Here is a 12603-nt window from a genome sequence, read left to right as displayed (position 1 = left end):
CATTTTCACATGAATTTTGACCAAGAATAGGGTTGTCATATTTAGATGTCAAATTGATTTAGAGGCCAAACCTTGGAGAAAAATCCAAACTTTTTGAAAATCGGTTGAATTCTGACCGAGTTATGGGGATGGGAAATATTGACTTATGTCTGTGTATGGTATATGAGGGTACCATTTTCACATGAATTTTGACCAAGAATACGTTTGTAATTTTAAGATGTCAAATGGATTTAGAGGCCAAACCCTGTAGAAAAATCCGAGCTTTTTGAAAATCGGTTGTTTTTTGACCGAGTTATGGGGGTAGGAAATATTGACCTTTGTCTGTGTAGGGTTTTTGAGGTTTTTGAGGGTAACATTTTCACATGAATTTTGGCCAAGAATAGGGTTGCCAGATTTAAATTTCAAATTGATTAAGAGGCAAAACTAAGAAGAAAAATCCAAACTTTATAAAAGTCGGTTGAGTTTTGACCTAGTTATGGGGATGGGAAATATTGACCTGTGTCTGTTTAGGGTGTTTGAGGGTACCATTTTCAAACATTATCAAATAGCCAAACCTCGTGAAAATCGGATGAGATTTGACCAAGTTATGGGGCTGAAAAAGTTTAACCTATGTCTGTATACTTTATTTGATTGTACCATTTTCACATGAATCTATATATGGTATATGAGAGGGTACCATTTCGATATGAATTTTGATCAAGAATAGAGTTGCAAGACTTGTATGTCAAATTGATTTAGAGGCCAAGCCCTGAAGAAAAATCCATACTTTATGAAAATAGGTTGAGTTTTGACCGAGTTATGGCGGTGGGAAATATTGACCTATGCCTGTGTAGGATATTTGAGGGTACCATTTTCACATGAATTTTGACCAAGAATAGGGTTGCCAGATTTAGATGCCAAATTGATGAAGTGACCAAACCATGAACAAAAAGGCAAACCTCATGAAAATCGGATGAGATTTGACCGTGCATTTTGACAAATAATAGAGTTGCCAAACTTTGATGTCAAATTGATCTAGAGGGCAAACAGAGACCCGAATATCTTTTTTTCAGGACAAACAGATTTATATACAGAGATATTTGTTTTATCGATTGCAAATTTAAAATGCATATTTATCTGACTTACGTTGGTTTTTTTATTTTACATGTTTTACAATTATTAGCACAAAATACATAATTCACTCGTTGGTATTATTAAATTTTTTGAACTGCGTTCAGCTTTACAATTTTTTATGTGTGCACATACATACAATATACTTAAATTAAATATTAATTTATCTTAATGATTTTTCATTTTGAGTTTGCAGCATTACAAATCCATCTAATACTTTCGTATGAGTACTAACAGCTTAAATGTTAAAATATTTGCTAGGCTCGCATGTTGCTTAAAACTTTACATGGATTTACGATGTCTGACGTTATGATTTGATTTTTTTTTCTGCAGCTCCCGTTACAAATGTGTCATTAATTGGAGTATTAATTTCATTAGGTGCCTAAAAAAAGTCTGTTCATGACGTAAATTCATATATTTTAAGCTCTTTAATAGTACCGTTAGTCAAAATGATATAAAATCATGCTTTAAACTAAAATGAAGCGAGAAATGTTATAAATTCAGAAATAATATTATATATATTCATATGATTTTTTGAGCTCTTGATATTGTATCATGGAAAGCACATAAAATCTTTAGTTTTATTATAGTATGATAAGAATTTTCTTGAAATTAAATCATAGTTAGGAAATATAGAGTGATAAATATATCCAAGAGTATTAGGCCCCTTCACCGGATTCTAATTAAAATGTTATATACAAGGTTGAACATAAAAAACATGCTTAGACACATTTGCTTATTAAAATGTTATAATTATTTACTGCCTGGTTTCAGATAATTATTGGCATATTTAGAGACACATATTTAGATGAAAAAATATGTATCACAAATTAAATCAACCACAAAAAAGAGTATTGCCCCTCAGTTTCATAATGTCCTGAACCACGCGCTTTTCATTTTTTAAATTTAAATGGAAATCTACAATTACGTTAGTAACTTTTACATGTACAAGGTATTATACTAATATTGCATTTTGAAAGTACTTATACAAATTTCCATGGGAGTAGCAAACTATAGGAATATACAGTACACATACATAAGTCTATCATAAGGGAATAAATAAATTTAAGTAACATGTCATCAAAATATTAAATACATTTTTTCATGCCCTTCAACAAATTGGCTATAGTATAAATATAATATGAAGAACATATCAACGAGTGAATACCGTATTTTGGGCTATTACTTATGACAATATCTACTATTGCATTCCAATTGTTCCTCTGTGTATAAAGCTCACATCAAGACGAACAGTAGTTTACTAATAGCATAGGCGTGGTTTAACTGGCATGTCTAGATTGAGAATCCTCAGTTTTGCGCCGAAGGTTCTTCAACTTCGTTGTCGATGCGTGATGAACGTATGCCGGATTTTCCAGTCCATGGGTAGATGTCGGGGCAGGGCTGGCATGTTTTCATATATCGAACTCCAGATTTGTGCCACAGATTGCAGACTTTTGGATTATTGCAACGTTTGGGTCGGTCCTAAATAAATAAATGTTATAAATGTAAGTTTCATAAAGGGTTTTAAATAGACACGCGTATTTGTACTAGTGTAAAGATTAACACTTACCGAGTAATCACACTGGAATGGCTGGAACGAGTTTATCCTAGACGTAGGTGTTGGATCGCGCACCCATTGTAGAGCCTGCCAATTTGTTATGATCCAAACATCCTGCATGGCGTTTATGGCATCGAGGAACTTTATAAACCCTTCCTTGTGATGCGGTTGCGTAAACCAAGCGGCATGATAAAACAATCCAAAGGGTGCCCTGTATTAAATAGTATTCCTTAACATCTAGGTGTATTATTAAAAATCTTGCCTCTTTACCTATTGGTGGTATAATGACGCTCGAAATTCTTCATAATCATTTTGGTTACACCCTCTGAATCACTTGGATTTGAGCAGGCATCTCCCATAGAGCAGCGTCCGCCGTTCAAGTCCTGCCACATGACCATGGGTACTTGCCAAACCCCCGGATAGCTTCGTGTCGGACAGGGCGGTATCATACAATCGTGGAAGATCTTATAGTCAAGAGTGTACGGCCACGAGGGTGGTCGATTTTCATAGACCGGCATCGACGAGTCGTAGGTGAAATTTGAGTCATACAGCATTTTGTACATTTTGTTACCACCAACTGAGAGGAAAGGAGCACGCATACCCCTTACGTCAGATAGCTTGACGCCACCATAGGCAGCGAGTATTTCGCGTTGACCAGCTATTTCCCGAGTCCATTTCTTTTGTGAGAACTGCTCACCAAAGCTGTGACTGTGGACGAAAAAAGTAATCAAATTTTGACTAGCTATTTTTAAAAGTAAGATTTAGAAAAGAACCATGGCGATTTGATGTCTGATGTCTGTGAGTATGGAACTGGGACATTTTAGAAGTGTTTCATAGGTTGCCTTTCAAGTTTACTACGTTTTGTTGGTGTTCTTCGTGTTTGTGTTATGTCGCCGTGTGTGTTTGTCTCAGCTTCTGAGAGTCTGCTACTTACGAAACTGTGTGCGATGCCATTTCATGTCCATCGGCGTAAAGATTCTGCACTTGACTATAATCAGTCCATTCGTGAGAGACATAGAAGGTCGCTGTTATGGGGCAGCCATTAGGGTTGACACGTCCCTTCTCAAAAAGATCCGTATACAATTGTTTATTTAAATCATTTACGGAATCATCGAAGGTCAACAGTACGATTTGAGGTATGCTTTCAACCGGTAGTTCGCCTAGCAATCATGACGACAATATTGATGAAGTGGTGGGTGATGGAATGTAGAGAAAAATATAAAGTTCATGACATGAATATAAACCAAGCAGATACATAGAGGCAAGGAGATAAAAGACTATGATTGCCGCATGTAGTTGATGTCTCTTAGGTTAAAATGACCTGACAGAAGCGAAAGATAATCGCAACTTACGAAACCGTATGCGAGGCCATTTCATGTCCATCAGAGTACAAATCCTGGACCATGCCATAATCCGTCCATTCATGGGATAAGTAGAAAGTGGCACGCAAAGGACATCCGTTGGGGTTCTTGCGTGACTTGTTATTAAATAACTCATCATACAGATCAATATTAATTGTGCTGATGGCATCATCAAACGTAATTAAAACAATTTGTGGGGTGTCCGACACATTCAAACCTCCTATGTTTTGTTAGGCAGTGAATTTATTTTTAAGACATTTTACATAGCCAAATAGGTAAAAAGTACCAAGCTAGCTTCGACTTGTCTAATATATTAGTAGTCAACGATCTAGCTAATCAGTTAATTAGTACTCACCGGGTATATCCTTGCCTCCGCAATAGCAATCAGGTAGTAAACAAACATCTTTACGGCACTTGGCAGCCGTCTTATCCGGCGTAGGCTGTGGGTACAGTGGATCCGGTCGGGAAGGCGGATATCTGTATATGTCCACAAACTCTTGAGCCTTTGAGACTATTGTGCCAGCCGGCTTAAGCGTTGGACGCGTCCGCCTGTGGGTGTTCACCATTTGTAAAATGTTTCATTTATTTGAGGATCCAAGGTACTTACGGTGGATGAGTCCCTCTGTTGGGAGTGGCAGCAGTTTCACGATCCTGATTCGTGTATATTGAACTGCCACGGTTTCTATTGTTGTTTCTAAATTTTATTGCATTAAAAATATTTAAAAATTGTTTAAAAAAGTGTTTAAACAGTAAATAGTTTTAATTGTGCGGGTTGCCAACCAATTATTTTATATGCTATTGTTACACAAAAAAGTTTAAGTTAAGATTATTTATGTGCTTAGTTAGTGTTATTTAGTAAAAACTTCGCGTAACCCATGTATTTGAAAAGTAGGTAAGTATTGATATATATGTATATATATATATATATATGTATATGTACACGTGAATAAAATAGCATTTCATATCAGCAGCCAATTCGATTATGTAAAGTGAGAACCGGATATGTATAGTATACTTATGTGTATGTGTAGCGGGATTGGGCTGTAAACCTAGGCTGAGAATAATAGACATTATAATTAAAGTTGATGTTGATTTACTTTGTAGACCGCTGTAAAATATGAATAATTTACTTTGTATGACTTCTTTAAAACATGATTCACAATTTCTGTAGCATGTTTGGGGGCGGAACTGCTTGGCTTAGCTCGAACAAATGCTTAACTTGTTTAATGCGGAAAATATTTGAAGTTTTAGGGCAGATTTACAAAAGCCGCTTAAAACTTCCACGCCCTTCTCAACACTAATTAGAAACAGAAATACTATATTAAAGCTCAGTAAAATGTGCAAATGCAGATCGACATCAATATAATAACTTTATAGCTGTAATGAATCTCTTTTAGTGGTCTTTTAAATTTTGTTATCTAGCTATTTATTTACGAGCCATATACTTACATGCGTCGCATTAGAGACAAAATGATATATATGTGAAATCATAATTTGCAAATTGAAATTTTGTCTTTTCAGTTTATACATAATTGTGACTTGTACATACATACATATTTTTATCGGTATGTATTAATTATAATCGTTTACGTAAAAATAAAAATAAAAAGTGCGCCAATAATAGCATTATAAAATCAAAATGAAAAGATCACAATAATAATAGACAAAAATATATGAAGAGTTAAACTGGCCACCACCTAACGGTTACGATTTGTTTACGTACTTATGCTCACCGTTTTGTACATTGTTGCAACATTTTACAGAGCAGCTAATATTTAGTATTTATGTATCTTTGCACTAAAAATTTACGAAAACGTACAAGGCGAAAACTATGTAGTTTTAATGGATCTTGGCATTATATTGGTCAGAAAAAATTTAAGACGTTTTGCCAGTTTGGTTGTTTAATTTAATAAAGATTAAAGGCATACTAGAAAGCCAACAAACAACCAGAGTTCTACAAAAGTGGGTGAATGTGGGTAATGAGAAAAGAAAACTACATAAAAGTACAGTTGTTGGGTTTGTTTTAGGAGACTATATCTGTGTTCAAAACAAAATTACGGTGAATTTGTATAAAAAGACAGGAGAGTGATAATGCAGAGGTGACAGCTACTACAGAGCGTTAATTAGCTATTTATACCTTGAGGGGATTTCGTTGCACTTAGGGCTCAGCGTGCTATCGGAGCACTTCACCGAGACAGCAGCGACAGCGGCATTGTTGTTGTTGTATTGGTGTTGGTTGTTGTTACTGTTGGAGGCAAGGCCATATTGGAATTTGTTAGCTCTACCCCCTGGCATTTGATAGGTGGATGAGGTAGAGACCTGGCTAGATGATTGGGCGGCAGCAGCGGCAATTGACGACTTCAAGGCGTTATTTACCCTCGAAACTCGTGTTGTTGGTGGAGAAGATATAGTTACAGAGGGAGTGGCATTCGTAGTTGAAGGGACAGGTTCAGTACTAATATCTGGGATGCTAGTGTTAGCCTTTTTTGCATCTGTTTCTAATATGCTAATAGTAGGGCTTGGGGTATATGATTTGGATGGGGTTTCTGTCGACTTAAATGCAAAAAGTGGGACGCGTGTGGTTGGCAGTGATGCAGACATGACAGTAGTGGATCTCATTGTAGTCGTTGCACTACGGCTTGTTGAAACGCCCGGTATAATCTCATTAACAGAAGCTTTTATTTCTGAACCATAAACTTCATCAACGAATTGCGGTGACCCGCTCTCATCACTGTCGCTAGCGGAAAGAAAATGTTGCAGCTGCTCCAGCACGTTGGTAGCACGAAACTTGGTTCGTCCGTTCGCCGTCGTTATGTACCCGGCATTCTGCAGACTATCCGCCAGTGTACGCTCCGCTGTTTGTTGCCGATATTTGTTCGAATATAGATACTTAACAGGTGGCCGGTCGGATATATTATGAACATCTTGGATAGAACTGGCAGATGTCTCTGTGCTAATGCTCTGTTCTATGCTATTGTTATGTTTATTTTTGAGTGGTTGCTGTGCAATAAGGGCTTCTGCACGCGGGATATCTGAGATTGAGGCTTCATTTTCATTTGGGTTGCGTTTCAGTGAGCTTGTATCCTCAGCAGTTATCGGCTTTGCAGAGGTTGGGGCTATTTGATACCTATAAACCGTCTCTTTGGCCTTTTGAGCTGCTTTATAAGTTTCATATTTTTCTCCGGACTTAGCTGTCGATTCGGATATTGTTTGCCGGAGGCTGGTAGCAGCTCGACCACGATGCGCTTTGCGTCTTAAAAGTGGTTTAGATGTGGAGCTCCTCAGTTCATAGCTATTGGGTATCTTAAATTTGGGGGCATAAGTGGTCGGCTCGTCAACACTATCTAAATTATAGCTGACCGTAGCCGCCGTGTACCGCGACCGCCCACGTGCACGCACTGCGATTTCAGACACCTGGATTGAGGGCGAAGTCACTACAGTAGCTACTGTTGGTTCTAAAATTGTAGTAGTAAGCGCAGCCTCTGTGGGTATTTTATTTGTGGTTGTGGTTTTGGCAGTGGTTGTTGTAGTAGCACGCGGCATGCTTGGTCTTTGAGGACTGAAGGTGCTTAGAATTACATCACTTATGCTAAAGTTGCGCATATTGCCGTTTGTCATAGTTTCAAGGACAATTTGGGTGGCATTGTTTTGAATAATGTTCGTAGGAAAGCTATTGTGTGTAGACTTTGGCGTTGTTTGGAGAAACGGTATTGAGGCAGGAGCATTTGCATAGCGCGTTCTTGTTGTTGTTCTGAGGCTGTTGTGTGGCAGCCTTTCGTCTTGAAGCAAACTTTCAAGGCTCTTATAGGGCGAAACAAATCTCATTCCTGGGTTGCTCGTAGCACGGTTCAGGTTATCCTTGAATATATTTGCACGGGATGTAAAACTTTGTCCAGAGCTCGCTCGTTCGGTACTAGAACTAAAAGTACTAGGTGCTTTTATTGTTGTGGTAGTTGCTTTCGCAGTAGTGCTGGACAGATCAGTGACGCTTAATAATGGCATTTTGGTCGGTTTCCTATGTGTTTGCTTAATAGTTGGACGGCCGTTGCGCCAAATACGTAGCGGGGCATACGTTGTTGGTATAATATCTTCATTCTCCGTGCTAACATGATTGACTAATGTAAGTGGCAAACGTGTTGTTGTTGTTGTGCTGGGCTTAAGACGTTGCCCACTTTCAGGGCGTTCAAACAGTGGCTCAGACACGTTCTCCTCGCTTAGCGATTCCTTAGCCCTTAAGGTAAATCCATGAGAACCGCTTTCCAGACTATACTCGTATGCTTTGTTGGGTCTTGCTGTACTTGAGCTATCTAACAGGTCCGATGACGCAGCCCTTGACGAATTGTTTGTAGTTGGCCTAAAGCTTTGGGGCTTAACATCGGAGAGCACATAGCTTTGTATACGTTTGCTTTGATTTTGCTCGGTGGATATTGCTTTGTCTTTTTCAAGGCCGTTGTATATATTTTCCCTTGTGTAAAGAGTCTTAAATGACTTTTCTGTGGGCGCGCGCACTAAGTTGCTGGCTCCATAAGCTGCGGCATTGATGAAATCCAGAAACTTGGGCGAAGTGCTTGTTTCAAAAGTACGACTACTAGATATCTCTCCCCCTTGGACATTCTGCACATTCTGGCTTTCATCGTAAATTGTCTCAACATACTTTTGAGTACTACTACTATTTGCACTGTCATTTGCCAACGCCCACGATTCGCTGATTGCAGGTGTGACTGTAGATTGGACTTGGGCCGGAGTTCTTGTGTCATTGATATTTTGGCTTTGACTGCCAGCCACAGCACTGATCAGGGACTTGGCAAGAAATTGTAGCTTGGATTTGAGAAAGGGATTGGAGTCATATGTGAGGAGTGACGGTTGCTTTATTGTGCTGGTCGTTGGGGTTTTTGTACTGGGTGCTTGTGTGGTACGTGGTGATGGTGTTGTCTTTAATTTGATTATAACATTTTGCTTAAGGTTTTTATTTGCATGCGTTTTTGAGCTGTTGAAGAAATGTGTATTTATAATAAACAATCACATTAGTGTTAGTATCATATCCAGTTTGATTTGTATGTATGTATATGTTTTTACAATATAACGATATATCTGAATCTTTTGGTTTTCATTATTGGAATAGTAATTGCTGAATCACTTCTCTAGATCATATTATAAAGCGCATGCCATGCGAACTTCACGAAGCCATACGCGAAATACCTAATTGCTACATTATACGCAACCATACGTGATATTGTGAATGAAGATCATGCAATGAATTTGAGCGTTCGTATCTTATTGAAAATTTTGCACTTTCAAAGAACACAAAGAAAACTGGGTAATTGTGAAATGTAGCCAAGTTGTAGCATAAAATAAACAGCAAAGTATAACTGACGAAATTATACGCGCTTTTAAATAAATAAGTGATAGTAAAGCCAACTCGAATTGCATTTCGGAACTATGTGTAATCGATGTAATCGAAAATCATATGATTCGATGAAATGAGATGCTTATAAATATTTATCATCTAAAAGCCAATAAGGCAGTGGTGGGCCAAGTAAAGGCTATTATAAAGAAAGCCTAGAAAAACTAGGTATCTATAAGTGAAGTAAGACATTTGACTAATTGTGGAGTAGAAAGTACCTGGAAGGGTTCAATGTAGTTGTTGTTGTTGTAGTGGTTGCAGGTGGCTTTGTGACTGTTTGTGTTGTAGTTGTGGTAATCTTGTTTGTATTCCTGATTGGTACTGAAGATGACTTTGAGATCGGAGGACGTGTGGGTGTCATTGTCGTGTACTTCTTAGTCGGATCTACTTTAAGAGCTGAAGTAGAATGTGCGACATCATTGGCAATCAGATAATAATCGTCCGTATTTTTTGATTTCGGAGCTTGAGTGTTTGGCCTAGTCTTCACTAGAGTTTGCTCGCTTTGATAGTAGTCCGCGGGTGAATTTTGGGCATACTCTGCTGAGCTGGAATAGCTGTAATCGGTCTCTTCATAGTTTGTAATAGGTGTGGTAACTGTGTCGTAGTAGTTGCGCCCATCAGGCCTAGCAGCTGGTCTTGCAGTCGTCGAGGCAGTTGCCCTCGTGTCCAGGGCTTGGATGGTCACCGCTTCGGCCCTGGTAGAGAGATTTATTGTAGGTTGGTTGTCTTGGATAGGCCTTTACGTGTAGCAGTTGCAGTTTAGAGATGAAAATGTGTGTAAATTTTGATGCATTTGGTGTTGTGGTGGTTGTACTTGTTTTTGTGTTGTATGACTTTTGTACTTTTCAAGGATACGCTAGCTAACTGGACTTATGGTATTTTCAAAGCTATTAAGCTGAATTTCTCAAGAACATTGTATAGATTTGCTACATAATATTTTGAAATGTTTGTAAGTAAGATTTGTCAGCGAGCTTATTAACTTGTGATGCATGAAATGTAATGTTTTTAACAAGATGCTACAGAATTTCAGTTTGAATTGCGATTACAAACGAGAGACTACTTACCGTTGCGGAGTTCGCGTAGGTTGATCGTACACATTATCCTGTTCGATCTGTTGAATGAACGATGAGTTATTAAACATGATTATAAAATTAATTTTCAAGATTAACGAACATCTTCTTATTATTAAAAACGGTTACCTGTGCATTGAGATCCTCATCATAGTCCGTATTATAACTCAAAGTGGGCTGGCTGCTGTAGCTTGGTCTTTGGGGTGGTGTCGGCGTAGTCAATATTTCTAACGGTCTATAAGTTGATTGCTGTTGTTGACGCACTGTGGACTGGTATGGCTGGGACTTTTGCTGATGCTGTTCTTGCTGCTGTTGATACTCAATGTCCCTATATAAATCAATATCGTCGTCGTAAACAGAATAGTATGATGAATCATAGGGGTCTGGTAAGGCAGGTGCCTGTTGCTGTTGTTGTTGCGGTTGTTGAAATGGTGACGGTTGTTGTTGTTGTTGCGCCTGCTGTGGTGTTTGGTAGCCACCCCCATGATTGAATATGGATGTGTTGTAGTAGTTACGATTGGATGCAAACTGTGACGGCGAAGCTTGTGAGCTTGGTTGTAGAAATATGTTATCGGAAGTTTGCGCCGTCAGCGATGACGGAGAAGATGACTCAACTCTTTACACACAATTATGTGGGAAGAGTATGCGGCGCAAGTTATTTACATTAACAAGTATAATTTAAATAATTTAAATTATTGATGTCATTATATAATACATATGTATGTGTGTAAAGACAATGGTAATTTACATATATTACAAGGGGAAGAAAAATGCAAAACGAAATCAAAAAATAATTAAATCTGTGTGGTTTTTATATTTTGTGGAATCGTTTAGTAGTTTAAAGTATTAGTCATAAAGGATGAGTTAAGTAGCGGTTGAAATTTAGGTTAGATTGGCCCAGTCCCTAAAAAATTTGTTTAGTCAACTGTACATCTTTGGTAAGTTCCATCTGTTTAGATTTCTTGGTTATGGGTAAGGTCTGAACGTAAACGTATAAACAGTAGCGCCTTAAAGGGCAGTGGCATTTATATTTATAATTATGTACATGTAACTGCCGTATTTATGTGTTTTTGTGTAGCGGCACCAAATAATTGAACAGCATATTTTCCGCGACTTTTATAACTACCTTTGTCTTTCCGTATTTGAGCTGATATGTATCGAGTTCAAGTGCTGGCCGCCCAAACCAACATTGCTTGAACCTGGCTTGGCGTAGGCAGCCCCTCGGCCGGTTTCATTTTGCTTGCGTTCTAATCCGTCAGGGTTATTCACAGCTTGGGCCTGCCACTTCTGCTGTCCGCGCACGCGCTGTGGTCGCACGGTGTATCGGATTCTTGTTGGGGTTGTAGGCGTTGTAGTGCTTGTTGTATTGGTAACGCGAACGCGGAGTGTAGATTGAGTGTTGACGGCTGTTGATCCTTGCAATTGTGGTAGTCGCTGCTTCAATTCTTGAAATATGTCACTTGGAAAGCTGATGAACGCAGGAACTCCATTGCCTGCGTTGGGCTGATTGAGTTGTGAAAAATTTGGAAATGGTCGGCGCGTTGTTGTGGCTTCTATAAATCCTGTTTGTACGTTAGGGCGAATTTTGCTTGCCCTTGTCGTGGGAGGTACAACAGTTGTGACCTGTGGACGAGGTGGTGCCATTGTCTCTGACATGGGCATGTAGGGGGGCATGCGTGACGGTGGCAGCATGTCTTCGTCAACTCCATCATCGTAATCCTCGTCGTAGTATTCGACAGTTCTCTGAGTGGTGGTAGATCTGCTGCCACTGCTCCGTGGTCGTGGTGTGCTGGTCGTCGTTGATTGATTTGGTTCAGCTATTTGTTTGTTTATCTGATTTTGCGTATTCTTTACGAAAATCTTATAACCTTTTAGAATAGGCGTTGTTGACGCTTGAGTAGTTGAGCTAATCGACGCTTTTGTAGGTGTTGGATTGGATTTGAAAGGAGGTCGGGTTGTTATTGTGCTAGTTGGCGTCGAACTGCTGACGGGTCTGCGAAGAATCAAGGCATTGCGAATATTGCCACTTCCATCATTGCTTACCTGCTTAAAATACTTAATTAATGGGTTTACAGCCGGATTAAAACTTGCCAGATCACT

The 12603-nt window shown here is 38.8% G+C and overlaps 1 protein-coding gene across 4 annotated transcripts in view; it reads right to left on the bottom strand.

The window, feature by feature from the left end:
* Positions 1-1131: 1131 nt before the first annotated feature.
* Positions 1132-12603, bottom strand: part of LOC115765518 (flocculation protein FLO11) — a 33800-nt gene continuing 22328 nt past the window's right edge. The window contains exons 4-12 of one of the 4 annotated variants that reach the window (XM_030709135.1): positions 10633-11119; positions 10498-10544; positions 6167-9016; positions 4637-4723; positions 4385-4578; positions 3603-3828; positions 2939-3376; positions 2681-2879; positions 1132-2592 (exon numbers count right to left, since the gene is read on the bottom strand). In XM_030709135.1, coding sequence (XP_030564995.1) covers positions 2419-2592; positions 2681-2879; positions 2939-3376; positions 3603-3828; positions 4385-4578; positions 4637-4723; positions 6167-9016; positions 10498-10544; positions 10633-11119 — 4702 coding nt within the window. In that variant the 3' untranslated portion in view covers positions 1132-2418. Of the gene's footprint in view, positions 2593-2680; positions 2880-2938; positions 3377-3602; positions 3829-4020; positions 4250-4384; positions 4579-4636; positions 4724-6166; positions 9017-9651; positions 10129-10497; positions 10545-10632; positions 11120-12603 lie in introns of all 4 variants that reach the window. The other 3 variants (XM_030709136.1, XM_030709137.1, XM_030709138.1) reach the window with 3 other exon arrangements.

Source organism: Drosophila novamexicana, unplaced genomic scaffold (assembly GCF_003285875.2).
Source record: "Drosophila novamexicana strain 15010-1031.04,08,12 unplaced genomic scaffold, DnovRS2.1 tig00000974-arrow-arrow-pilon, whole genome shotgun sequence".
In the NCBI taxonomy this organism is placed as follows: domain Eukaryota; kingdom Metazoa; phylum Arthropoda; class Insecta; order Diptera; family Drosophilidae; genus Drosophila; species Drosophila novamexicana.
Note: the sequence above shows the minus strand (reverse complement) of the source record. Positions and strands in the feature narration are given on the sequence as shown.